This window comes from Anopheles cruzii, chromosome 2, assembly GCF_943734635.1.
Source record: "Anopheles cruzii chromosome 2, idAnoCruzAS_RS32_06, whole genome shotgun sequence".
Lineage (NCBI taxonomy): Eukaryota > Metazoa > Arthropoda > Insecta > Diptera > Culicidae > Anopheles > Anopheles cruzii.
The window spans coordinates 46,299,353-46,325,322 of NC_069144.1; the positions used below are offsets into that span (position 1 = coordinate 46,299,353).

At 52.2% G+C, this 25,970-nt stretch overlaps 5 protein-coding genes across 9 annotated transcripts; 3 read left to right on the forward strand and 2 right to left on the reverse strand.

Annotated features, from left to right (window-relative positions):
* Window positions 1-41: 41 nt before the first annotated feature.
* On the reverse strand, window positions 42-6,146 carry LOC128268866 (facilitated trehalose transporter Tret1-2 homolog). 2 transcript variants are annotated; one of them, XM_053006150.1, is made up of 5 exons: window positions 6,051-6,146; window positions 5,161-5,578; window positions 4,787-5,088; window positions 1,021-2,163; window positions 42-945 (listed from the first exon to the last, which is right to left on the reverse strand). In XM_053006150.1, exons 2-5 carry the CDS (start codon window positions 5,166-5,168, stop codon window positions 728-730), a joined length of 1,671 nt encoding a protein of 556 aa, XP_052862110.1. In that variant the 5' UTR covers window positions 5,169-5,578; window positions 6,051-6,146; the 3' UTR covers window positions 42-727. The 2 variants fall into 2 exon arrangements, with proteins under 2 accessions (XP_052862110.1, XP_052862109.1); XM_053006149.1 differs by having other exon boundaries at window positions 5,949-6,140.
* A 5,311-nt stretch (window positions 6,147-11,457) lies between these two features.
* Window positions 11,458-15,157, forward strand: LOC128277832 (calcyphosin-like protein). Of its 3 annotated transcripts, none has more exons than XM_053016363.1 (4): window positions 11,458-11,584; window positions 14,009-14,286; window positions 14,361-14,513; window positions 14,596-15,157. In XM_053016363.1, the coding sequence occupies exons 2-4, from the start codon at window positions 14,009-14,011 to the stop codon at window positions 14,810-14,812; spliced, it is 648 nt and encodes a 215-aa protein (XP_052872323.1). In that variant the 5' UTR covers window positions 11,458-11,584; the 3' UTR covers window positions 14,813-15,157. The 3 variants fall into 3 exon arrangements, with proteins under 3 accessions (XP_052872323.1, XP_052872322.1, XP_052872325.1); XM_053016362.1 differs by lacking the exon at window positions 11,458-11,584 and adding an exon at window positions 13,275-13,316; XM_053016365.1 differs by lacking the exon at window positions 11,458-11,584 and adding an exon at window positions 13,825-13,836.
* Window positions 15,158-15,551: 394 nt separating this feature from the next.
* LOC128278208 (27 kDa hemolymph protein-like) lies at window positions 15,552-17,803 on the forward strand. 2 transcript variants are annotated; one of them, XM_053016884.1, is made up of 7 exons: window positions 15,568-15,662; window positions 15,854-16,075; window positions 16,334-16,679; window positions 16,757-16,920; window positions 16,994-17,153; window positions 17,226-17,358; window positions 17,435-17,803. In XM_053016884.1, exons 2-7 carry the CDS (start codon window positions 16,027-16,029, stop codon window positions 17,546-17,548), a joined length of 966 nt encoding a protein of 321 aa, XP_052872844.1. In that variant the 5' UTR covers window positions 15,568-15,662; window positions 15,854-16,026; the 3' UTR covers window positions 17,549-17,803. The 2 variants fall into 2 exon arrangements, with proteins under 2 accessions (XP_052872843.1, XP_052872844.1); XM_053016883.1 differs by having other exon boundaries at window positions 15,552-16,075.
* A 1,296-nt stretch (window positions 17,804-19,099) lies between these two features.
* Window positions 19,100-20,417, forward strand: LOC128278005 (27 kDa hemolymph protein). Its single transcript, XM_053016633.1, has 5 exons — window positions 19,100-19,259; window positions 19,338-19,790; window positions 19,861-20,005; window positions 20,085-20,202; window positions 20,267-20,417. The coding sequence occupies exons 1-5, from the start codon at window positions 19,217-19,219 to the stop codon at window positions 20,285-20,287; spliced, it is 780 nt and encodes a 259-aa protein (XP_052872593.1). The 5' UTR covers window positions 19,100-19,216; the 3' UTR covers window positions 20,288-20,417.
* A 342-nt stretch (window positions 20,418-20,759) lies between these two features.
* On the reverse strand, window positions 20,760-25,452 carry LOC128268748 (retinol dehydrogenase 12-like). The gene is made up of 4 exons (XM_053005945.1): window positions 25,025-25,452; window positions 21,790-21,895; window positions 21,138-21,703; window positions 20,760-21,056 (listed from the first exon to the last, which is right to left on the reverse strand). The coding sequence occupies exons 1-4, from the start codon at window positions 25,447-25,449 to the stop codon at window positions 20,840-20,842; spliced, it is 1,314 nt and encodes a 437-aa protein (XP_052861905.1). The 5' UTR covers window positions 25,450-25,452; the 3' UTR covers window positions 20,760-20,839.
* Between the last annotated feature and the right edge of the window lie 518 nt (window positions 25,453-25,970).

Sequence of the window (25,970 nt, forward strand, 5' to 3'; positions counted from 1 at the left end):
TCGTACATGTAAAAGACATAATAAAAAGCTTCTTATTTATTCAAAGATGCTTTATTTTCTCGTTCAATATATAAACTCACATATTTTTACAATTTCTCATTTTATATTTTACAATTTTCGCAAAAATTAACAATGTTTTTGTGTTCCGCGTGTTTTGTTCCGTTTGGAACTCAATGGACACACATTCTCTGGACGTAGGACAGAAAAAATCGGAATTAGTAAGGCACCGAAGTATGATCACAAATATTCTCCGTATCCTCCGTATCACTTTCTATCGTTTCCGATCCTTGCGCAGGTTCTTCGTTAATTCATTCGTAAACTTGAGCGACGCATAACGAGCGAGTATTTCTCATTGTATTGTGCAAAGGAGTGTGCTCATTGTATTGTGCGGCGACTACGTAAACCGCTTAACGAGTGCTTTTAAAATATCGGCGTCCGAATCCGCCGGATCGTGGAGTTTTCGTCGCGTTGGTCAGGGTCACATTCTCCGCGTTCTACGTCCATTACAAATTACTGTCTAAATCTATCTGTTAGTCACAATACGTTCTCTTTAATACTTAGAGTGTCTGTTGATTTAAAACCTAACATTAACCGCAAGATCGCTTCCGCTCTGTGTTGAGTACTAAAACGGCACGAGCGCTGGTGAGGGATCCGCGGTCCACCGAGGAACGAAATCAGGAACGATCTTTCTTTGTGTGTGGGACCAGCCGCTGCTGCGGATCCAGCGTTAGGGAAGCAGCTGGTTCTTCTCCACCGTCAGCAGCTGAGGTTTCGCTTCGAGGAGCTGCTGGCCGTCCGATTCCATCCCGGCGCCACCACCACCGTTGTTGGCCTTGCCCGGTTTGGCTTTCTTCAGGGTTTTGAGCCGCCCCGAGAAGTAGTCTTCGATTTCTTGCAGCGACTTTCCCTTGGTCTCCGGTAGGCAGAGGTAAAAGAAGACCGTACCTGTGGGGAGAGGGGAGCCGAGATTATTATTTGGTAATTTAATGTGGGTCTTAGCCCGCCCGTTCCGAGTCTTACCGACGAAGGAGAAGCAACCGTACAGGATGAAGGTACCGTGGCGTTCGAGAACGTGCGTCAGGAAGGGATACGTTTTGACGACGATGAACACGAAGCTGTGTGCCATGCAAGTGGTGAGGCCCCCGATGAGCCCCCGCACCCTCATCGGATAAAGTTCCCCAATCATCACCCAGGGAACGATCAGGAAGCCGACCGTGCAGGTCATGATGAAGATAAAGATGCACGCCACCGGGAACCAGGTGGCGACCGGTTCGACCGGTGGCACCGCCAGCTCCCACTGACGCTTGTAGTACAGGTACACACCGAGTCCGATCATCGTGAGGCCGCAACCGATGCCCGAGATGAAGGTGAGTGGCCGACGGCCGCAGCGACGCAGCAGGATCGCACCCAGGATCGAGAACGCCAGTCGCACCACCCCCAGCAAAATGGTACAAGTGTATTTGTCCATCGTTGTGCCGGAATCGCGGAAGATTTCCACCGCGTAGAACGTGATCGTGTTCACTCCCGAAAACTGGTACATCATGAAGTAGATCGTCAGGATGGCGAACGGTTTCAGGCAGGACGGGTGCACCAGTGCCTGCACCGTTTCCTTGAACGACAGCTTTTTCTTGCTGTTGTTGTTCGTTTTGGCCGCAAACGCCTGTAGCTGGGCGACCTCGCGCTCGATGTTGTAGCTGGAGCCACGCAACTTCGCCAGACTCTTGAGTGCCTTTTCGGGCTTCTGCTTCGACACCAGGTAGTTGGGGGTTTCGGGCATAAACGACATCAGCACCAGCGCCAGCATCGGCACCATCAGCGACACCCAGGACAGAACCTTCCACGTGGTGACCGCACCGAGCGTGTACTGCGCCAGCACGCCCAAACTGATGCCGCTCGTCGCCAGCGCGCACAGCATACCGCGTAGATGCGGTTGTGTCACCTCGGAAGTGTAAACCCGGGCCGGCGCTCCGACCATACCGGAACCGAAGCCGGTCAGCACGCGCCCGGCGTAGATCCAGCCGACCTGCGAGGCACACGCGATCGTGATCCAACCGATGATGGTCGGAATTTGGGTCGCGATCAGCGCCTTCTTGCGCCCGAACGTGTCCATCACGTACCCGCTCAGCAGACAGCCGATCGGTGTGCCAATCGCCGATAGGGATGCTGCGAAAAGAGATTGAGAGAGAGACCGGGAGAACCGTGTTAACGATGAGGACCCACTTTGAGAGAGGCTGCGGTGCACGTGGCGATAACGAATCCGTCGTCGTCCAGCGGTTTGTTGTTGTTTGTTCACCGGCGCGCGGCACGTGACACCGATGGTGACGAATTCTTCCCCAAGACCACCCCGAATACCTTATCAGCGCGCCCGGTGGGATGACGGTTTTCTGTTTTATAATATTCTAAACAGAATAACCGGTTGACGCGTGGACCGATCCCGATCAGCTGTGATCCACGCGTCGTTGTTGTTGCTGCCCATAGACACGGGGCGCCGCTTGTTGTTCTAATGCTCTAATAACACACGCCGAAAGTCGCACTCCGTTGGACGGCTGATGTTAATTGAATGTTTAAACCGGGACTCATCTTTTAACACCTTCCGCGCCACGCTACGTCACGGTTGCTAGCGTGAGAGCACGCGCCACTCTGCTGAAAAGTGTGGAAAAATGCTCCAGACGTTTGTTATGCCATCGGTCGATGTCCCTGATGCGTCCTTCCGTACGACGAGTCCGTCCTTTCTTTCTGGATTGTTCCACGGGCTGACGAGATTGCTGAAGGGCTGACTTATGCTTGTATCATTGTGTCCACAAACACACCCACACTCGAGTCGAGGCGTCGCCTCGCCTCGTGCGGGAATAATGAACCCCCGCGCGTCGCGCTCCCGGTCCCCAGAGTGTCCCCGGCTTTCTTATCACCATGGATTGCCGGTGGCGGTGCCGGTGACAAATGTCACTCCAGAGCGCGTGTTTGCATATCGGTCACGTCTGTGACACTATCTCTCGCTGTCTCTCTGTGGCCGGCAGACGGCGGCGGGTGTCCGGGCCGGGCCAGGGGGTTCATTCGATTGGGGAGAGAATCCGTACAAATCCGGTACCAACAGCTGGTGGCGGTGGAGTCACCCTGAAAGGGACACTCGAAGGATGGCCACGAGGCGACGCTCGAACCGCTTATCTTCGGTGATACGCAAGATTCGAGGAAAGCCACCACCAATACCTCCGGCCATAACCGATAAGAACGCCTATCGTCGAATCGAACGCCACGCAAGGACAATTCAATCGTTCGGACGATTGCAGAACCGCCCGCGCCGCAGACAATTAATGGGTCCGCGAACCACGTCCGGTCCGCGTGCCATAAAGAGTGCGTCGGGACGGCACAATTAAATGCGTCCCGCGGAACCATCATCGCGGCCACCGCGGCGCGGTAGGTGGCCACCATTCTCGTTAAACGACCCATCATCGATTGGCGCGGGTCGTCAATTGAAACCGCAACCGTGACTCCGAACCGGACACGGTCGGATCTCGGTTTGGGGTCCATCGACCGTGGGCGGGCGGCCTGCCCAATCATGCTGGTCAATTCGGTGACGCAAAGCGCAGACATTGCCGTCGAACGGGAAGAAACAGAACCGAAGAACCGATTGATCTCGGCTTCCGTGCCCCCGAGAGTGTGTCAAGGTGAAACCGAATGATAAATCGGGTCCGAACTTTAGCCCGGGAAGCAATGTTTTGCAATGTTTATTGACGAACGCGTCCCCCGGGGAACCGTCGGTATCGTATCAATCAACGGAAACGGCAGCCGCAGCAGCCGCAGCTGTCTTATCGAACGTCGCGATGTCGCGATGCAATTCGGGAAGCCCACACACAGATAGTCTGTTTTATTGGCCACCCCGCCCGAATCCGTCGGGGACAACGTCGGTTCCGTTGATCGCCGATGCCATTGTGGATGGCTATCGGCGGAGGCAATATAATAGCCGTGCGCGGGGCCGATTAATGAGGGCCACATTTTGATGGTGTGCATAATTGCGCGCCGAGAATGGGGCACGTGTACGGCTACTGGCCGGTGAGGGCCCGAAATGGGTCGCGAAGAAAACATCAAATAAACCTCACCCCACACACAGGCCGAGATGATGGTGTCGCCGAGTGGATGGCCAATCGTCGCCACGACGCGCCCGCTGGTAAACAATCGATCTTGCGATGCGGGGCACATGGGACTAAAAATAATTCAATATGTCCCCGGGCAGCGTCACAGGTTGTAACGCCGCTGAGCGCCGATGGGGCCGGTTGATTGCCGGTAAACCAGATTTGCACCAGATTTCTACTGGCGGCGCCACGATGACTCATGTGCCACACACCACCATGACCGTCTGCAGCAGCGTTAGGAGCCCGGCGGCGGCCCGGTGGACAGCAGACACAAAGTCCAACACTGGTCGCGGCACCAAACAACAACATGTGGCATCACTCTCGCCCGCGCTCGGGTTAAAGATCTGTGTACCCGTCCGCCCGCCCGCTCTCTGCCCGGTGTACATTGTATTGTCGGTGCAGGATCTCTCTGTGTGTGTGCGATCGTTGCACTGCAATCAGCTGATCGGTACACGGAGCGCGTGCAGATAATTTTAGCCGCTGCCGGATACGGACGCGCTCGGAGGAAGTGATTGACTTGGGTTGTCCTTCGATCGATTGCCGCGTGGTGCCGCCCCGTTTCTGACTTCCTGCCGCGCGTCACCCGCGATCGGCCACATGGTAGGCAGCAAATCTAACCCCTCCCGCCGGATGGGGGAAAATCCCGTGACACTTACCGACCCAGGACGATTGGCTTTCGTCCACCGGGATGAGCGAGTCCGGCGACTGTAGCTGCGGGATGACCACCGCCGAGAAGCCAAAGATCAGCCCGGTGTTGATCGTGCCGATGTTCGCTATGAACGCGGCAATCACCTGGCGCATCGCCTTGCCCCGTTCGGCCGCTTTATCGGCCGCCGCCGTCGCCACCGGTTGGCCGCCGCCGTTCTCGATCGTCACCAGCGTCGCTGGCCAGGCCGGCTTCTGGTCGCCGACAATCTTTGGCATGGTGCCCTTGTCCACCAGCACGTCCGAGTCTTTGCTGTTTGGGCGAGAGGAGGTGTGCGGATGAAGAAAGTGTTGATCACGGGCCACGGAAGAACAGGGTGCTTACCCAGTCATGTTGAAGCGGACAAATTGGAGGGAGCCACCAAGCACCAAGCAGACGAACTCTCCTGTCTTATTAAACTACTCACAGCACTCGCTACTCGCCGGAAGTCCGATCGATCCGGAGAGGAGTCGCGGTGTCCGATCGAGGTTTCTAGGACCGTCGATGCGTCTTGAAACTTTACATATCACTGAGTCTAGGACTCGAAACACACACAAGCACGCGATCGTTGCTAGAACGGAATCACCTTGAAGTACTCGCCAATCGTTCTCAATCGCAAACGGGCCACCGCGATCAGCTGTCTCATTTTAAGCCCTCGAGCCCGAGAAGTCGAACGTTAGAACGCGGAACGGACACACTGAACCCGTTAACGCACAAGAACGACTAATACACTGCTGATCGCTCTGTGTGTCTGACGTCGTACCTAAAAAAGATGGAAGGAAGGATATCAGGAAAACTAGAGCAAACGTGGCAATGGACGACAAAGACCTCTGTAGAGGTCCCCTGCGCCTTTGTTCGAAACTCGGCTCTGTCTCTCTCGGCCGCTGCAGATCCATCCATTTTGAGGCCTGCCCGAGCGGGTGTCTTTGTGCCCACGGAACACACACGCGCACCCCAAAACGGGACCTCGACTGGCCATTTTGCAAACATACGCCCGTCCGGCCGGGGAACTGATAAACTATACCGCTCCGAGGCTGTACACGCACTATCATTCAAACAAACACCCCTACACCATTGACACCGAGCCCTATGGTGGCCACCGGCCAGGAGGCCATCACACTCGAGCCACTCACCGTGTGCCAGCCGGTCCCCGGAATGCCAGATAAGCCGACCGTCGACGATTTGCAAAACCGAATCCGGGTCACAGAGAACTCCGGGAAACCAAAATCACTTACACACAATAGAATGTGTCACGAGAGAGAGAGCACTCGGGATGATCCTTTCTGGTCGCGTGTGCCGCGGAACTAACAAAGCGCAACCCGTTCCGTGCCGATGCCGGGCCGAAGACAAACTAAACCGTATCGCCGCCCGAACCGCTTAAATGGTTTCTCGGTCGCGTCTGACGAATGCGCCGCCGGTGTGTCCCATCGGAGAGGAGGAACGGGTGGCTGTGCATGTGCGTGCGTGTGCACTGTGACCACCACATGTGTTTGTTTGCTCTAAGATAGGGCACCCGTCGCCGACGGATGAGTGAGTGAGCGAGCGAGACGAGCGATCGGCAATCGGCGCCTCGCTTGCTAACCACGGGTTAGAGGACCACGGAACAACACACGTTAAGACATTCTTATCGTACGGCGCTTCGGTTTTGCATTGTAGTAGGGTATGTTTTCAAACTCACCGATGATGGAATGGTAATTTTGGTGAACTGTCATTCGCCAGAGATCACCATCGGAGCAGTTGAATCCACAAAGAAAGCTGCGGCGACGATTCGTTGCATTTTGCATCACTTACGATTACCGCCCGTGGATGGGTTAGTTTCGTATTTGTTTTTCGCTAGTAAAAAAACCCGATCTGGCCGGTATTGCACAACACGCGAACGCGAGTCACTATCGTTTGTTTATGTTTACCTTCGTCGTTGCATTGCTGGCCCGTGAGCCGGCTGATGAGAGAGCCCCCTCAAGAAATCGGAAAATTTTCACAGCAGATAACGCGTTCCGGGCGATTGATGTGTCCCTGATGGGACAAAGCGATAAAGGAGACAAACTATTCGCTTTGGCTAAGAGACACAGGCTTTAAATTCCTGCACACGGATGGTTGGATTGCGACGCAATAAAGCACTAGCACAAGAACCGGGAACCCTTGTCGCCTTGCGGCACGCGAATCACGTAACGAAAGAGAAAGTTACCCTTTGCAGCGGCCACCACGGTTTTATACTCCATCTCTCTCTTCCTGGGCGCGATAGAATTATGCTTCCAGAACGGCTTGGAAACGTGCATAAGGAGGACATGTTCGCGTCGGGGGTCTTCGGCGTTCTTCGACGCGAAACCTGTTTTGGCCCTCTTTTCCTGCTATTTTCCGTGTTTTATGCACCGAAGCGGCTGTTCTCCCTTGGCAACATCTATTGCATCATCGCACGGGATCGCGGGAGTAAAACGAAGAACAAAGAACGGGAATCTTCCGCACCGCTTCCGAGGAACGAAAAACTCGCAACGGAGTAAATATTTTGCAGCGTGATCTTGTTAACGCAGTGCAAAATGACGTCGTTCTTTTCGGGGAGGGTGACACGATCACGAAAGGCGATCGATCAACATGGCCACGGGGACAAACCTGGGGATGGGATGTTGCCACCCGTGTTGCGGTTGCGTTGCGAATATTCGCGTGTCAATACGAAACGAATCCAGAGAGTTTAGGCACTTGTTTATAGCCACGGTAATGCGCAGGATCAATATTGCTAACGATTCTCGTACGTCTGTTACCAATTGCCCCGATATCCGTGCTTAGGACGACATCCCGCAAGCGAGCGGATGTTAAACGGGTGTGTACACACACAGTGATCGATTCGATCGATCGGGATGGTTCCCTAAAAACATCTGCAAAGAGCCACGCAGTCCGACCGACCAGCAGGCGGACGGATCCTGGAATCTGATCGAAGCCCCCCGGTGGCTAAGGAAGTCCCTCCCTCGCTGGGCGATCATTGGTTTTATTGATTCGCGTGGCACTAAATGCAATTGAAACTAATTCGCTCGATAGCAGTGCGCGGTGGCAATTCAGTCTCAATGCTGCGCGGCCGCGCAGAGGTTGGCAGTAAAAGCGTGCGATACGGCACACACTTGACGATGCGCACACACGATGTTTGGTATGTTTGTCACCGCCCCCCTCCAAGTGTGTCTTAACTCTGGCACACACTTTTAGATGATCAACTGATAAGCCGCACTCCGGAGTGGCCAGTAGATTAGCTGCGCCCTGCACGCCTATCTTAATTCCCTTTAATAACAAATCAAGATTGCAGCCCAAACAGGCTCTCCATCGGCCGACGTGTCAGGCCATCGCGGCCACTCGTTAACCGCCGACGATTGATGAATGATTAATTTATTTGTTTACTATCAGCGCAGCGCTTCAGCTGAACACGCTTGCCAGACCACAAGGCATCAGATCGCGTACGGACGGCGGGAAGTTCTTCTACGAGTGGCACCGAAATGTTCCATCGAATGCGGTAAGGTTTATTCGTCGATTTATATGCGGATGTGGTCTCTCCCGGTGGCAACCGAGTGGACCGGAGGTGAATGACACTCCGCCTGATCCTGCATCGATCGATTGCACGATCAGCTAACACTAACATACTCAGTGCTCCGTACATTTCCGTTCCCGGATTGCGATACTCGTTGAGTTCACAAATGTTGGCCGCGTTGTAACGAGTGGGTCAACTGAACACTTCCAGGCCACTTACCGACGTTGTTTGCTTACTACCGGGTTGCTATTATTAGTAGCTAAACAAACTCCTTTTTTAGCAATAAAATAGAACAAACACCCTTCATTCATTGGCTGGAAACACATTCATTGCCGCACGGCAGACTCTCGGGTTTGTCACGACGGCCACGTGCACCGTTTACCGATTGGGCGGCACCTTCGGACGACGACGGCACCCACAAGGACGGAAGGTCGTGGACGACGGGCTGCGATCGGGCGATCGGCGAGGTTCCGTTATTCCGCCGGGCATAAATTTGCATTTTGCGCCATGTGGCCGGCCAATTAACTGTGCCTCTGGTGTACAGGTGCCTCCATATTCGTTCTGCTTTAATGCGCAGGACATCCATCAGTGGTGCTGTAGTTGGGCCTTTTCTTAAACAGTAACGCATGCGTAACGTGTGTTGCCAGCTTCGGCTCGTTGTTACTGGGCATCTCTGTGATCGTTGCTTCCCGTTGGCGCGGAAATCTTAATTATCAAAGCGGTTGGAGCAGGTTCTCTTAGATAAAGAAAAAGGCAGCAGGCGTCGGTTACGATGCCGGTCAGCTGGGGCTGGTGGCCACGTTTCGTTCACGTGCTGCGTCCGCTTGAGTCATCTCGCGTTAGCGGTTGGTGGTGCGTGCGTTGCCGGGTTTACAGAACGCGTTACTAATGCCACTATTGTTGATATTTTTCCAGTACTGTGCGTGAAGCGTAAGAAAGGTTTAATAACTTTACAATTGTTTCATAGTAGAGACTTGCATATATGTTTTATATATTAACTATATTTACTTAGTATTTAGAGTGCATTCTAGTTTTAGTGCGAAAACATATCACACCCAGCATAAATGTATAGATCCTATCGAAAAATGGAAAAGACTATTCAAACAAATTCAAACTCAGCGTTCGCCAGGCTGTTATACACCTCGCCGCTCTGTTATACACCACTCAAGACGATTGCGCGCAAGTTTTCCACCGCATTGCACGAAAAGACACATTTCCGTGTTGGGCGCTGGAAATATTTCAACCGAGATTTGTTGCGCGCGAAACCGCCAATTTAAAATACAATGGCCAATCTAATAAACTTTTAAACTACAGCGCACTAGACAAACAAACAATCGAAAGGAATGTTTCGCGATCTGGATAGCGATCGTTCATTAGGTGCGTCGATCGAGCGTGACACCAAACCGAGCTGATTTGTTTCTGGTTTTTGCTGCCGATTCTTGAGATTTCGCCATTGAAAGTGAATCGCTCGCCTCCTCGGAACGGAACGGAACGCAAAACTCACCGATGCGTGCAGGTTTACGATCGGCAATGGGGAAAAAAACAACCCGGCCAGCCAGCAGATGGTAAAGATGGTAAAACGATTTCGCAATGGGTTGCGACGCGACGTGGTGTCTCTTTGCGGATATTGGAAACGTGCCAGCAGGCGGACGGCAGGCCTAGTGTTTGTGTTGGTACCGACTCCGCCACGCAGACCAGAGAGAACCGGCGATGAGATAGGCCCACCCTGGATTGCCGACTGGAGGCCTAAAGACCAAAGGCGCCACCATCGCGGAATCCCCCTAAAGTTTATCCCCCCATAGTTTCGCGTGGGGAAAGAAATGAAAACTTTTTCCTCAACTTAATTTACTGTAATAGTCACACAAAAATACATCTTTATACATGAAGCAACCTTTTCCTTAAAACATATGTTTGGTCCGTTCGATAGCACCGCGAGCACAGCGCGCGCTTTTTGCCGCCTGTGCCGAGAGAACTGCGTGCGGAGTAAGGTGTGGTATGTGTTTAGGCCAGCGATGACGGCACGCCCTTGGGGAGCTGTAATTTTCCGGCGGCGAAGGAAAAGAAAACGAAAACCGAACTACATCGGATACATGGCGGCACCACGGAAACTCGCTGGGCCCGAGGACACATCAAGAGCCCGAGACCCCGAGCTTATTCGTCGAACATTTTTGGACACGTTCGCATACCGAAAGATTCGTTGCTCCGCGGTGCGAGCTCTGAGCGAGTTACAAACCTCTAACTGTAAAGCAGTGCCATTTAATTATTAAGTGAAAGTAGTGTTGCTTCCAAAACTCACAACAACGTACCATAAGCATCAAAGGTAGGCGACAAATTGGAGATTTAATTGGCCACATAAGTGTCTTGTGGAAATGTGATCCGCGATTTTTTGATTAGGTAAAAATTACCATTAGCGATGGCATCCGGTACCTGTGCCGTGCATGAAATGGGGTCAAGGCCACGTTCATCTACTAAATTGCATAGCGGAGTCCTGCAGTCTTAAAAAATCGATCTAAAAATTATTATAAAAGAAGTGGTGACACAATATCGGGGACCCGTGACGGGCCTCGTCACCGGTGAAATGCGTTACATTTTTTATGCGCCAACGGTTGCCACGTGGCACAAACCACCCATTACTAGGTGCCCGATCCTTTATCACGGAAATCGATCCGAGAAACTGCCGGCCCGATAGCACACCGGCTGTGGGCACCGGCAACCACCATTAGCCCTATTCCGTGTACCGATTGTCCCGGCGTTCGGCCGATGGGTCGGGCGGGAAAATTAGTTTTTTATCCATCGCCAGCCATTATCGCTGTCCTGGCATCGAGGCCACGGGGTGGTTCATCCCACCCAAAATGCAAAGACAATATGTTGCAGTCGGCACGGGCTCCTAAACGGCGGCACGAACGTGTCCGTACTGCCGTGCTGTTAGTCATCAGGCATCACGGCTTTTCCAGTACGCACGGTGGGCACGCTGGGCACAGCGGTGTTCGGTAGTGGTGTGCAAGGTCGGACCGGTGGAGGAAACCACCCCGTCGATTACAACCACCATCGCGAGGTAGCGACTGCTACACACTGTTGCTGCACTTGCACGGACAGATTCGGTGTGTTCGCGGACATCGGTGAACTGGTTTCTCATTCGTCGATCAGATCGCAAACCGCGCGCCACGTTGAGTTGGAAGTGGGTGTTGTGCTTTATATCGGAATATTTGCAGTTCGGAGCGCGGAGCGCAACCCTTGTCTCTCTGTTGGCGATACCATTGTGTAAATATTTAATTTGGAGTTTTAGTTTTAGTTTAATTAATAGCGTTAAGATGGTCTCCAAAGGTATGATCGCGAAATACGATTCGCTCACCTCGTGAGTGAACGGTGCGTGCGGTGCGCTAGTGGCAAGGTTCTATCATGGCCTTGGTTTAGCTTGGAAAGATACAATCGGTGGTCGCTGCCTCTTGTGCCTAAAAACTACGCCGTTTCACTTGCGGGTGTCGCCGGTGAGACTTAAAGCGAGAAGCGTTCAATTAGCTCGTTCCCCGTTATGGACATTCAGGGTCTGCGGGGACATTCCCCAAAAAGGCCCGCCAATTAACAGATCGAAGTGGTCCAATAGCCGAGAGGTCGAAATTGGTCGGAATAATGTTACATTCTACGTAATGAGCGTAGTTGAGCGAAATATATTATTCCGCGCTTTAATATGCATAGAACAGCCCAGAAGTGCCCTCATCTCATGCATTACTCATGTGTGGTGAGGAAGATTACTCAACTGTGACTTCCCGCTGCTCGAGGCTGCGTCACACACACCCGGTGACCGCCTATCTGAGTTCCTGAAACACGTTTTGCCCTTTTTTGCGCGATTGGGTGTAGTTACGCTATGAGTGTGCCCCTTCAGAGAACTGAGTGCAGAGAACTGTCGGGCGGGACTGGAGGTCGCGGAAATGAAGATTTGTTACCTCAAGGGTCTAAAAGAGTTAAAAGAAAATAATTGTTTTCGGTTATTTTCATATGTTTAGCCTTTCTCAGCTGCTGTGAGCCGATTCGGATGTAACGTTGACGGGGCAAGTCCACTGCTATCCTCGTACAGAAGAAAGGGGCACACAAAATACAGCGACCGCCCGGGGAGGGTGGTTGTTTGCAAACAGAGCCAACGCACCGACCGACCGACCATCGGCTCGCCGCTGGGGCGCTAGGGTGGTGTCCGATCGGCAAGGAGCGGGTGCATGCGGGTTTTATTGATTACTTTCCTACTGGGGCGAACCGCGAACAGGACACACTTAGGCAAAAGACGGGCCCGAATGTTAGGACCCAGTCCCCTTCTTGCACGGGAAACCGCTCCGGATGGTCCTCTCATCGAGTGACCCCCATTGCGCGCGAAGGACCCTCCGGCCAGTCCGGCCGTTGACCAGTGCTCTCGGGGGGACGCGGGAGAGATTGGGCGAAATACATTTACATTTTTGCTCTCAGAACGATGGATTTTTCTCGTCGGTACAAGGAAAGCCGGTCAGCCGGAGGTCCGCTTTTAAAAGGATCAGTGCCGTGCTCTCTCTCATTTCGTTCTCTCGGGCCATCGAAGCGAAGCCCAAGAAAACCGCGACCGCGCTGTGTAATGGCACACGCCACGGCCGCCCCAGTCCAGTGTGTGCCTTCGCAGCAACCGCAGCGCCGACCGAAGTCCACGACCCCATATTGCGCCGTCCCGGCCAGGATCCGTATCCAGGCGTTCCAGGTGGAACACTCCTCAGTGAAATGAGATCGGGGCCATTATTGACGAGCAAATACTCCTTGGCTGGTGACGGCAAGTGTACCGCCGCCTGAACACCGCGCGATCTCGAATCCCCCGGGCCCAGAAGCCGGGATCCTCTCCAAGGGCTGCTCAAGGAATTTACCGAACTACCTCACCTCGCCTGCGCCCAATTTTGGTGCTTCAGCAATCGTGGATCTTACACTTACGGCTACCACTATGCGAGCGATTCATCGCTTCAATCACCGCATTCCGTTGAAGGTAACATCACCCGATTCCTCGTTGGCGTGGACTCGGGCCAGGGACCCTGTAGTGCTGCGGGTTCGGCAATTCGTCCTGCGACACTCGCGGGCGGTCGATTGCCGACCATTGATGGCTCCCCGTTTGCCCGAAAAGGAAGGTCTCGAAGCGGTCGAACATGAAACGAGGTCATCCTAATTAACTCACGGCCGCCCACGCTGCGGCCGTCGGAGAAGTGTGTGCGTCCGCGTGTGGTCCGTTGCGTGGTCCTGAACTCCGCACGGTCCTCAGTGGTTGTGCGGTGGCTTCGCAGAACGACGTGAATAACACTTGTCAGCCTCGTGTCAGTCTCGGCCATCGGAAGTACCATTAATCACCCCCAGGACGGTCCTGAGGAATGCTCAAAGAAGGATACCGTCGGAGGGAAGCGTTCAATATCCGGTGCCTGCGGGGGGACCAAATGTGTTATTCATGCGTGACTGTGACCAGACTGTGTCGACAGTTGCTAAGCAATAGCTCTATATATAATATGGATAGTTCTGTAATTTAGCATACACAGGGTGCGTGTTCCCCCCAGGGGGTCATTCACACGTCCAAGTGCGTCAGATATTAACCAGATCCTGCCCACCGGGAGCTACACTGTATTGTTGCTCCTAATATTTGCTTAAACTTTTGAAAACAAACTAATACCATTCTGTCCATCTCTGCCTTAGATGGCCCATCGCCCCGTGAGTGCAATGTCGCGTCAAGAATCGGAAATGATCAACCGCAGCCGCCGGGCGCTATCGTCGGGAACGTTGACGGATGCGATCGAGAAGCTGCGCCACATGTGCCTGGCCCGCGGAGCCTCGGGTATTCTGGGGCTGGGCCGTTGCTTCCGCCGCATGGACGACGATGGCAACAAGCAGCTCAACCTGGAGGAGTTCATCAAGGGTCTCCACGATACGGGGCTGGACATTTCGGGCGAAGAGGCAACGGAAATGTTCAACAAGTAAGCGGCGCGATTGGTGCTGGGGCGAGGACACTAATCTCTAATCCCTGGATCTCTAAACCCCGGACACACAGGTTCGACACGGATGGCAGCGGGTCGATCAACATGACGGAATTTTTGATTGCGATCCGTCCTAACATGTCCGAGTCGCGGGTGAGCATCGTGGGCCAGGCGTTCGCAAAGCTGGACAAAACCGGTGATGGCACCATCACGATCGAGGATTTGAAGTATGTTGTGGTTGTGTTGTGTGCGGGGAAGTCCTTCTCTTATGGCCCCCCTTCATGAGTGTCCCGCGTTCTCCGCTTTCAGGCATGTGTACTCCGTGAAGAACCATCCGCTATACATCAGTGGCGAGGAAACGGAGGACGTTATTTTGCGCAAGTATCTGGCAAACTTTGAGGAAAACGGCAACGCCGACGGAACCGTCACGAAGGAAGAGTTCCTGAACTACTACGCCGGGCTGAGCGCGTCGATCGATTCGGATGCCTACTTCGATTTGATGATGCGCCAGGCGTTCAAACTGTAAACGGCAGCTCTGTGGTGCCTCAACGGGGGCGTCCCCTCCTTTTCACCACGCACGCGTGTTGCTCCTTTTGTAGCAGGCTTTTGATGCAGGCTGCCAGAGGTTTTGGTCCCGGCCAAGATTTCGGGCCCTACTAAGATTGAATACGATACTGATACCGAGCACACATTGCAAAACTGCCCTAGAGAAGATAGACAGTAGCAGCAGCAGCAGCAGTAGCAGCGCCGGAGATGAGAACGACCAAAGCTGGATGAAGCGGAATCCAAGGACGAATGCGCAGGGTGCGAATGCAAACACACCAAACAATGCACAAATGTTTCCCTTAACCATTAATAAAAATTTTTAAGTTCACAGTTTAGTTGCGCATGAGGATTTTGCATAATTCATCCGAAATCGCTAGAAACTCTATATTACCATATCCGGCCTAAGGTTGGTTCCTTCGTGCAATACACTTTAAGTAAACACTTTAAGTAAACACTTTAAGTATTCAGAATAACTGTGCTTCCAGGAAGGGCCGAAGCAGTAAAAGCTCCCGAGGAGCTTTGCGTTAAAATCACCCCGAAAATTTTGACAAGTCAACCGTCAATAGTCTGCGGCTGGGCCGCTAAGGGTTAACCCGTCTGACAGCTGCGCTGGAGCTTGTTTTGTTTTCGTTTTTCATCCCATCGAATTGTCAGTTGCGTCGTTGGCCGTTTGATCGTGATCCTCGTTTTTCTTTGTTCGATCCTGTGTTTCTGTAACTTTTAGGATCTTTTGTGATAATTTTCTAATGTGTAAACTTAACTAGGCGGCCCAAAGTTACTTTGTTTTACGTTCCGCAAGCGTAAACGCGGCACTACGATCGCCACCGATGGTGTGTGTGGAACAGATTACGGGCCGAAAACAAATAGCCTTCGCTTGTGTCGGCGAAACATTTAAGATTGGAGAACAAAAACAATAACTCCTAAACTACCCAGCGCATTGGGCGTTCACCAGTCGATCGTCTTGGTGGTGTTGGTGATTGTGTTTCCAACACTGATTTGTTATCAATTCGATGTGTAACAGGTATCGCGATTAGGGCGCCTTGCTGATAAGCGCGGACACCCGCATCAATAAATGTGGCCACGAACATTCCGTCTGTGACAGCGCTTTATTGATCTCACAGCAGCATTGTGTGCCGCCCGTTTGCCGTGTACATATTGAGATTTTTCTTCAATTAGCTTTGTACGGTAGCCAAAATGTTTTCTTCGAAGCTGCGCCTCGGCGGAATCTGTCTTCTGGTGATCGGTAAGGATGGGGTAGAAAATAAGTTTCTCCACTGTTGTAATATTAGTCACCATGCACGGCACAAGACCCTTGACAAGTGGTAGCCCTTCATAACGCCAGATAACAAGAAAGACCGACGACGACGACGCGTGAAGTGAATGTTATCGCCCCGTTCAAAGGTCAACGACGTACGGGCAAGATCTTTGGCTGCGGAACGCAAAGTGTACAGCAGAGTGTATAAGTCATTCGTTTTTTTTTTCTTCTGTATGCGCGTTGCAGCCCTGCAGACACTGTGCACAGCGGCACATGGCACTGGTGGACCGGCAGACGCAGGAGCGATCGACTTGAAAGACATTGACATTAACGAGCTGCTGAAGGACGAACGATTTGCCGACCTGCTGCCACCGGAGTTTCGCAACGTGACGCTGCCCAAGCTGGAGGATGTACAGAAAATCATCAAGGACAAGTGCTCGCGCGTGGCCGGCAGTGACGCGTCGTACGAGGAAGCCGAACAGGCGGCCCACAAGTTCGGCGAATGTATGCGCGATCTGGTCGATTTCAGCGATCTGGAGGAGGAGATCAAAAAAGCGAAACCAACGGGCGACCTGGACACGGTGTTCAACAAGTAATGAGCCCTCGGCCCGGCGTGGCCCTTCACATGTGTGTTCAAAATCACAATTTTTTCGTTTCCTTTCGTGCCAGGTACTGCCGCAGGCGCTCGGCCGCGATCGAGTGCATTGACACGTTTTCCACCAAGGTAGATGTTTGTTTGGAAAACGACGAGAAGGAAAGTAAAGTGGTTGTGGTCAACATAGTGCACGGACTGCTGAACTTCGTTTGCCACAAAGATGGTGACCAGATTGCGTGTAAGAGGAGAGGGTGACCGCGTGTCTGTTAGACGAGATCATTTTCAAGGCGAATTTTCTTCTTTCTGGTCAGTATTCATCGCCGAGGAGGGTCCAGAGTGTTTCTCCGATCAGAAAGATGCCCTGATGGACTGCATCAACGGAACGTTATCGGGTTACCTGAAAGAAGAGACTGCCCCCGTCGACACAAAGCAAGGGTTGCCCAAATTGGTGATGGGCAAGAAGCAGTGCAAGTAAGTGTATCAAAAAGTTTTGTCCCATGGGTGGGGATGGAAATGACTAAACGTTTCTTACGCTTCTTACAGTGAAATGGACCAACTGCAAAGCTGTATGGTGGAAGTCCTGGAAGGTTGCAAAGAGTCAACTCCGGCGAACTTGGTCGAATCGCTGTTCAAGTTTGTGCGGCGCGAAACCCCGTGTGTAAATATGACCACCACTGTACGTACTGCACAATCAGCTAGTCACGGTCACGGACATATCGCATCGCATATTAATCCCATCCGTTCACTTTCAGGAGCCCGTTAGACCCAAATTTGCCCGCGGATCGAGCGATCTAACCAAGGCGTCGGTTCAGATAATGATTTCTACATTGCTCATGGGTTTGGTAGCGAAAATGTTTGTACGCTAAGCTCTGGTGCGTTGGTGGTACGTAAGTAAAGCGCACTCCTCTTCCTAATTGTGATGCACAATCGATGACACCAACCGGAAATGACCGGTGAAGCAGATTTATCAGGGAACTGTCAGGGACACTTTCTAATCTACACGGTGGAAGTGTTTTTTTTTATATTAAGATGTTAAAGAGTGAAAGAGTCTTTGGATTAGGATGTTAGAATGTGAGAACGACACTTACCTGTCGACCCATGTCAATGTGTGTATGTGTTGAGCGAATAAAACCATGTGAATTGGAGAATGTAATGGACTAGTGCGCCAACGTGCGTTTTATAGTTTACTTTTGTCCGCCATCAGCTTCCATCGGAACCGGGTATGCCAATGGTGTTCGATGTTCCTGTGTGTTGCGGTCGTTCTCATTTCCCAGCCATTCGTAAAATAATGCCCCCGCTGCTTTCTTCTTGTCGTTCTGTAATTCCTTATCCGCCATCAAAGCATTCCCGTTACTACCGGCCGGTTCAACGTTACTTACCATGCAATCAGATTCTTTGACGTTTTGCACCCATTGCTGAATATGCGTTGCACCAAACTCGGCTCGGTGACGCATTTTTCTTTCCGGTCTTTCTACTACGATCGTATCGGTGCTGCAGTCCGTGTCCTAGTAGAATGAGCAAAGCCGTCTGTCAATAGTGCTGCCGGAATATAGTGTGTATTATTCATTCGCACATAGTTTGTGTCAGCGTCGCCGCCTCCCAGAACAGCTCCAGGATGATGCGTCCAGTGCTCATCATCGGCACTTCCTGTTGTCTTATTCGAGCCATCACTGCACTCGTCATCTTGGTACTCGTTGCAGTGCGTTTCCATTTTTGCTTGCTCTTCGTCGGACTCGTGTCCCTCTACTTTCGACACTTCCAATACATTTTGTTCATTGTCACTGAAAGACAAACAGCGAGTATTATAATAATGCCCAGAAAATTTACGAAACCCGGATTTTACCTTCCGCTTGATGCCATCTTATGTTACGGTTCCGATTCGTGCGGTGCATGTGCACCGCTAGGCAAAATTGTCAACATCAAATGCTTACTACGTAACCGACGACTATAATTGCAAGACGTGTCGATTGATACACAGCGCCTACTAAGAGACATGCCCCTCCTGGAAAAGTACATTGCAAAGGAGACATTGCGTTCCGGGCACAAGTTTTAACTCATTCCACCGATTCCGGCCTTCCGGGCCGGAGATCTAGGGGCCGATCAGTGTGCACTCGCTTCTTCCGCGTGGAAGAGAATTTTTTTTGCGTCCGGGTACGGCCGTACTTTCAGTCACTTAAGCGGCTAGCGGACAATGGCACTCAATTTAATTTACATCGCCGGCCACGAGCGTCCGATCATCAGCGGGCGGGCGCGCATACGGTTCTTCCGAATGATAACGACTTCTAGGGTGAAGCAGAGGGTTCCACGGTTCCCCGTGCTGCCGAGTGCGATCATCGAATTGAACCGTTTGAGCGCTAGGTCCCCTGCGTATCAGCCCATCACAAGGATTACGAATGTCGACGGTTGCGCGTCGGACGCGGCTGGATCACGACCCCCTGCGCCCATGCGAACTATATATAATCAGCCATTCGGAGCTGCGTTGAAGTCAGTTTGCTAGCCGATCGTGAAAGTGATCGATCGAACTACACAAAGAAATGGTGCTTAAACTCATTACCATCGCCCTGTCGATCATGATCGGTAAGTCTCAGAGTTTGCGAAACCCCCAACCCCAGTAGTGTTTCCACCACGTAAAGGAACAACGGAATCGTGCTTCAGGTGCTTGGCCGATATTGGCGGCGCCTTCCGACGTGACCAATCAGATCGATGTGGACGCGATCCGGGAACGGCTTCCAGGCAATCTGCCGCTCCCGTCGATGGATGAAGTCGAGCGGTTGCTGCGGGACAAGTGCGAATCGTCGGGTGCGCCCGACGGTGCCTACAACAACGCGAAGGAAGCGGGCAAAACGTTCTTCGAGTGCGGCAAGAGTTTGATCGACATCGAGCAGTTCCAGCAGGAGGTGGAAGCGGCCAAACCGACGGGCGATCTCGACACGGTGTTCAACAAATACTGCCGCAAACGGTCCACCCTGATCGAGTGCGTGAACACGTTCGCCAACGCGATCGATCCGTGTCTGGATGCGGACGAGAAGGTGTTCAAGCGGTCCGGGCTGGACATTTTCAAGAATCTGCTCAACTTCGTGTGCCACAAAGATGGCGATCAGATTGCACGTGAGTCGCGCGGTGATCGAGTTGCGTGCCCATTATAATCCCGGCAACCGGCGCGCGTCGCGTTGTTTAGTTTTCATTGCAGAGAAAGGGCCCGAGTGCTTCCTGGAGCAGAAGGACGATTTGATCGCGTGCGCTAACAACACGTTCTCGGGCTACATTCCGGAGACGAACCTCGACACCATCCCGAAGCTGGTGATTGGACCGAAGCAGTGCGAGTAAGTTTTTTTTACGCCCCGTTTCCGTGGCACCGGTGTAACGTAACGATTGATTCGAGCCACATTTGAAACCTGGCAGGGACTTTACCAAGCTACAGAACTGCATGGTGCGAGAGCTAGAGCAGTGCGATGAGTCGACGCCCGCGAACCTAGTGGAGTCACTGTTCCGGTACATCAAGAAAGGATCACCGTGCACGGTAAGCTCGGTTCGGTTCTGCCATTTTCAGTTCGTCGCCTTATCGATTGTTTTTTTTTTTGCAGAACAACGCTGGCCGGAAGTAGCCTGGTTGCGTTCGGGAGAGGCACTTCCTAGTTCTTTGCAAGATAACTCCCACTTTGGGGTGAATAAAAATGTTGTTAATACGTGCATCAAATGTGTGCCGCCTTGTCGATGCCGTCTGATCTTCCCCGATCGGTCCCTATCAGCGTGTGTTGCTCTCTATTGCTGTGCGTTGGCTGAAGCTGGTCGGTTAAATAGACGGTGGCGGCGACGGTGTGTCCTATTTTGCATTCCCTTTTAATGCGCGTCGTGTGGCGACCCTACTGGTGATAAGGAGCTCATTTTTTCGACTCGACACACTCAGCGAACGCCGGTTATCAGTACCGAAGCTGCATCGCTGTCTTGCTCGAAAGCTGAAAGAAGACTTGCTCGAAATTAGTGATCGACTCCGCTAGAACCTACGTGAACCTAGCTCATTTTATTTACTAATTTATAACGTAACTTTACTCGATCCACACTCTCTAGAGACCCCTGATTAGCGTAAGCAAGAATGAGTAAACTTAGTGAACGGCAACAGCACCAGTAGCACCACAGTGCAAGTCCGAGCCTGGTGATCAGTGCGATAAACCGGTGAGCCGTTCGCTCAGGTTCCACAGCCATTCGGCCATCGAGTCGTCCTTCGCGTGCGGTTCCGGTTCCTTGAGCCGGCAGTCACTGTAGTAGAGCCCGGTCTGGGAAGCGATCGTCGGCTCCATCGCGCAGTACAGCGTGGTCTGGGCGCCAGACTTGGGCGTTTTGAAGAACACCCAGAACACGGGCTTTGCCATGGTTCTGCTCCACGAAAAATGAGAAATAGTTCGGAAATTATACCAAGGGAGTAGGGCGCCCATCCCGCTGCGCGTCCCATCTTACCTTAGGCACGGGTTCAGGTGACGCATCAGCTCCGTGTTGATGGCGCCAGGATGGAGCGCGTACGTGTTGACCCCCGTGCCCCGCAACCGCTTGGCTAGGTGGCGCGAGAAAAGAATGTTGCACAGCTTGCTTTGAGCGTACGCGTCCCACTCGCGGTACTCCTTCTCGGCGTTGAAGTCGTCCCGGTTCAGGCGGCCCCACTTGTGGCCGAGACTAGAGACCGTCACGATCCGGCTCGGCGCCGTCCGCCGCAGCACGTCCAGCAGTAGGTTCGTGAGCAGAAAGTGGCCCAAGTGGTTGGTGCCGAAGTGCATCTCGAAACCCTCCTTCGTGTAGGTCTTGGGGCAGGCCATCACGCCCGCGTTGTTGATTAGCACGTGCAACCGGCGCTCCATGCTGAGGAACGTCTTCACGAAGCCGCGGATCGAATCGAACGACGCCAGGTCCAGGTCCAGCCCGAACACGTTCTGGCTGCCCGACTTGTCCAGTATCTCCTGGCGGGCCTTCTCCATCCGGGCCGCATCGCGGCAGCCCATGTAGACTCGCGCCCCCCGCTTGGCACATTCCTGCCGGAGACAGCAGCTCCGTGTAAATGTCCCCTACCGATTGCTAATTGATTGTCTTCCAGCCCTTCGGGCCGACATGTACTCACGATAGCTGCCTCCTTGCCGATGCCGGCATTCGCTCCCGTGATGATGACGACCTTCGCATCCAGCCGGATGTCTTTATTCTTGAACTGACCCCCCTGAAAGAACTTCCTAGCGGAAGTGACCACGGGGGCGGAAACGACACACATCTTTTAGTTTCTCTTCTTCTCGATAGAGTGATTGTGTTATAAAAGCCAACATTGCCTCAAAAAAGCCAAATGGCGGACAGTGAAATTGTACTAGGGGTGTGCGTTGAGATTGGGACTGTTTTTAACACACAAAAAATGTTTATAAAATTTTAATGCGATTTTCTATTTTATTCAAAATATGTGCCATCGCCAGCTATACATTTCTCCTATCTCTCTGCTAAATCATGGATTCCCAGACGAAAGAATTCGTCGACTTTTTAAGTAAACTAATTAGTAATCCCATTTCGACTTCCTTGTAGAAAAACGAAGGGCTGCTCAGCCAATACGTGTCTCATCGATGAAAAAGAATTATATTCGGAAAGAGCCAAGTTTGAGGAATAACGCGGGGAGGGATAGCAACTCCCATCCAAGTGATTTGATAGTATCCTGAAACAGTTTTGTTCTTTGGGGCGCCTGGTGCTTGTTGCCACGGGCCACCAGGCGCCTCCATTTAAAAAATCTGGAACGGCTTTTTGGTCGTTTTCGATCAATGCATGGTTCAAATAGGGCATTTGTTGTCAGTAGCGATCGGAATAAACGTTTGCATCAGGTTTTAGGAGCTTGTGAAACACCACAACTTTCTGTCCCACCAGAAAGTCCGTTTTTTAAGTCTTTCAAGGCTTTTTTTTCTAAAGTCAAAATCGCCATTTTGAATTTTTTTAAACCACTTAACGCACTGCGATCTTCCAAACACAAGTCCCGACAAGCATTTGGTGCGATTCCGAAGCAGTTTTCTTCAAGAGGAAAAATAGTAATCCCCGCCATACGTCATTTTCAGGCACAAAAGTTGTCATGGTCTAACCCTTTCAAAGATGGGTTGCAAACCGAAATATTTTTTTTTGTGACCTGAAATCATTTACCGGATGTCAAAACAAGGTAATAATGAATGAACCGCTAAACTGGTAAGTCCCAATCGACAGGTACAGCCATCTTTTTAACAGTCCCAATCTCAACGCACACCCCTGGTATTGTAGTTGCGCACCGGTGCATGGCTGAACGTAACAGCAACTGTAACGTAACTGTAGAAGCCTCTCGTTAGGGGCAAATGTGAGATTAATCCCCGGCTTCCGGTGCAAGAGTGCCGAACCCTAATAAGGGATTGTTAACGGCGCACGTAAATGAGTCGAGGTAATGGATGATCGCACCGATAGATAATGGCAAAGTGTTAAATTATTTAAATTTAGCCTTTTCTCTGTCAATCTAGAACGATCGACATGAAATGAATTTGTTAAGGGCGAGGGGTATCCATAATTTGTAGATGGGATTAACGATCCGCATCTCGTGTTCTGTAGGTGCAGGCTTTACTTAGTTTGGTAATCGATCGGTTTCTGTGGGCTTCGATTGTCGAAACAATTGCCCCAAAAGAAATTAACTCACTCATTGTCACGATTGATACGCGCAAAAGGTTTCCAAGTTTCAGTTGATTAGAACTTATCTCGCGCAATGACTTGGCCGCGGTTTGGGTCTAGTCCTAATATATCTTATCTAAGCTTCTATTTCAGATCACCAGCTCGCCGCAGGCTAGACAGGATAGGGCCAATAGTTTTCAATCCGCGCACCATCGACCGATTGTTTTTCGTTGTATGCTTTCCCGAGAAACAAACCTGCCGGGGTCAATGGTGGCCGTGGGAATCGCGATCGCGAACCGTTTCGATCGCTGGGAAGCTTGAACTTGATCCACCTGGCCGATCGCCCCCGGCACACGCGTGGCGATGAATCGCCAGATGCGGTGCACTCGATAACGGGCGGGGCTCCGAACCTTCACGGGGGCCACCATTTTTCCGACGTTAGCCGGGCGCTGGGCGAGCAAAAACAATAGAATGCACTGCAATTACTTTGGTGCCTGCTCATCATCATCATCATCGTCAGTAACAGCAGCAGAGCCGTTGAAACGTCGGCGGCGTTTCGTTAGCATGCAATTAAAGCACAACTCTGGCGGGGGCCCGCGTTGGGAGTTTGGGGCGGCTCGGAACGCCGGAGCTGACGCAAACAGCTGGCGCGCACGAGCGGTTCAACCAAAGGGCCGCCGCCGCCGTGTTTGTGAATGAAACCGAACCTTTCACGGTGCAAAATTTCACCGCACAATGTGTCACACAGAATCTACGTACATTTCGTGTCCGCTTTGCTAAAAATATCCTCCAGAGCACCTTTTATTGCGTTCCACCGTTTTGTGGAGCCGCACAGCTGACTAAATAACGCCACGAACGCCTCACAAATGCCTTCGCGAAGGCCGTGGACACTCTCCAAGGGGAGCACGACAACGCTCAATCTGGCAGCGCCGCGTCTTATCAACTCTGCTATCATATCTGCGATGTGGCTGCGCCGTTCGGTGAAGGGTTTCCCTTTACTTATGTACATAACAAGGAAACGCACCGGAGGCCCCGGCGGTGATCGTTAGATTCTTTGCGGATACTGTGTTTTTCTTTTTCATATAGAAAGAATGTAAATGCTAATCGCCGATCGGTCATTATCTGACTTCGTTTTATAGCCGCGGGACGGGACGAATGGCCCGGGTCCGGCCGTTACAAGCTGCATGTTTGGTGTGGCAATGGCGACCGCAGTACGAGTACGGTCAATTTCTAATTAAGCGATCACCCCCGCTGATAGAGCAGTCGGTAGTGCTCTTCGCTGTCACGCAGCTGGCCTGGGTTTCGAATCCCGGGATCGGTTGTCACTCAACCGGCCATGGTTTCGATTTCCGATACCGGCGTGATAGGGGGGTTGGCGCGGGGCTAACAATCCCGCCCGTAAAAATTAAATGTTACAGAGAGCACCAGAGATTAACATTGTCTCTGGTGCAGGCCAAGACTGCTCAGCGGTTGTAGCGCCAAAGAAGAAGAAGAAGATCACCGCGCGCGCGCGCGCGCGATTTGCGAACGCCAATGCGCGAAGCGTTTGGAGGCTAATCGATCGGATGATGGCCACAAGCAACGGCTGCTGCTGGCGGCGCACCACTCAATGTCGTGTATTGGAAAGAAGGAGCGCACAAAAGTGCACAGAAGATATTTCGCCAACACGGCGCGTGGCGACGGTGGTGGCCGCGGTTCCTTACCGTACGAAGTAGACGATCGCAAACGCGAGGATGAACGAGCCAAGGAAAATGCTCGCGATCATGAACAGGTCGTGCTGTTGCTGCTGCTGGTGCTGCTGGTGCTGCTGATGCTGTTGGTAGTGCTGATGAGGTTTCGGTTGGTGTGGCTGGTCGGAGAGGGTGGTGTGCTGGGCCATACTGTGCGGCGAATTCGGCACTGGGCCCGCCGGTGTCACGCTTGATGGCGGTGACATTGATGGCACGGCGGGAAGAGTTCGATTCGCGAAAGACGGCACGAGCGCCGGGGTTGTGGTACGGTTAACGACTAGCTTCACTTTCCGCTCGCCCGTGACTCCTTCAGCCGTGGTGCATGTGTCCCGAATAGTAATGGCTATCGCCTGCTGCTGCGGCTGCTGCTGCTGATGTTCGAGTTGGTGGTTGGTCATTCATCAGGCTTGGCGTGCTTTGGGCAGGATGCAACCATCAACCACTAAGGACTTCCACTGAGAACCACTGATCCGATCCACTGACTGCCGAACGAATGCAATCCGAATGCGAGTTCGAATTTAATAGCGCACGCGGCATTCGACAATCGAAGGACGAGCTTCTCCTTCAGCGAACCATTGACTTTGCGTTTGATTGGAAAATAATCTTCATTTTCAATCACAGGCATTGGGTTTGGTATTCACTGCACTTTTTCTTATTCGCCATACTAATTACAACAGTAAATTAGTTAAATGTGTAACACCCGTACCCTAAGTCACAATCACAAAACAATGGCCTTATCATCGGCTCATCTCGGCGCACATTTCACGTCGTCGATGTTCGCGCACCGATCGCAACATTCGTAATGAGCACGTGGAAACGATCGTTGGCGCGATCGTTTCGCGAAGCTATTAGCGGGAACCACGCACACCAAACCGATTGTTTCGATCGTTCGCGTTGCCACTGGTTCGGTGTTCCATTC

Coding starts and splice junctions, on each gene's coding strand:
- LOC128268866 (XM_053006150.1), bottom strand. Junction 2,164..4,786: donor AAGCCAATCGTCCTGGGTCG/GTAAGTGTCACG, acceptor CTCTTTTCGCAG/CATCCCTATCGGCGATTGGC. Junction 946..1,020: donor CGGTTGCTTCTCCTTCGTCG/GTAAGACTCGGA, acceptor CTCTCCCCACAG/GTACGGTCTTCTTTTACCTC.
- LOC128277832 (XM_053016362.1), top strand. CDS start 13,275: ATGCGAGCGATTCATCGCTTCAATCACCGCATTCCGTTGAAG. Junction 13,317..14,008: donor ATCACCGCATTCCGTTGAAG/GTAACATCACCC, acceptor TCTCTGCCTTAG/ATGGCCCATCGCCCCGTGAG. Junction 14,514..14,595: donor ATCACGATCGAGGATTTGAA/GTATGTTGTGGT, acceptor CTCCGCTTTCAG/GCATGTGTACTCCGTGAAGA.
- LOC128278208 (XM_053016883.1), top strand. CDS start 16,027: ATGTTTTCTTCGAAGCTGCGCCTCGGCGGAATCTGTCTTCTGGTGATC. Junction 16,921..16,993: donor AGATGGTGACCAGATTGCGT/GTAAGAGGAGAG, acceptor CTTTCTGGTCAG/TATTCATCGCCGAGGAGGGT. Junction 17,154..17,225: donor ATGGGCAAGAAGCAGTGCAA/GTAAGTGTATCA, acceptor CGCTTCTTACAG/TGAAATGGACCAACTGCAAA.
- LOC128278005 (XM_053016633.1), top strand. CDS start 19,217: ATGGTGCTTAAACTCATTACCATCGCCCTGTCGATCATGATCG. Junction 19,260..19,337: donor CGCCCTGTCGATCATGATCG/GTAAGTCTCAGA, acceptor ATCGTGCTTCAG/GTGCTTGGCCGATATTGGCG. Junction 20,006..20,084: donor ATTGGACCGAAGCAGTGCGA/GTAAGTTTTTTT, acceptor GAAACCTGGCAG/GGACTTTACCAAGCTACAGA.
- LOC128268748 (XM_053005945.1), bottom strand. CDS start 25,449: ATGACCAACCACCAACTCGAACATCAGCAGCAGCAGCCGCAGCAGCAG. Junction 21,896..25,024: donor GCGATCGTCTACTTCGTACG/GTAAGGAACCGC, acceptor CACTTCCGCTAG/GAAGTTCTTTCAGGGGGGTC. Junction 21,704..21,789: donor TCGGCAAGGAGGCAGCTATC/GTGAGTACATGT, acceptor TGTCTCCGGCAG/GAATGTGCCAAGCGGGGGGC.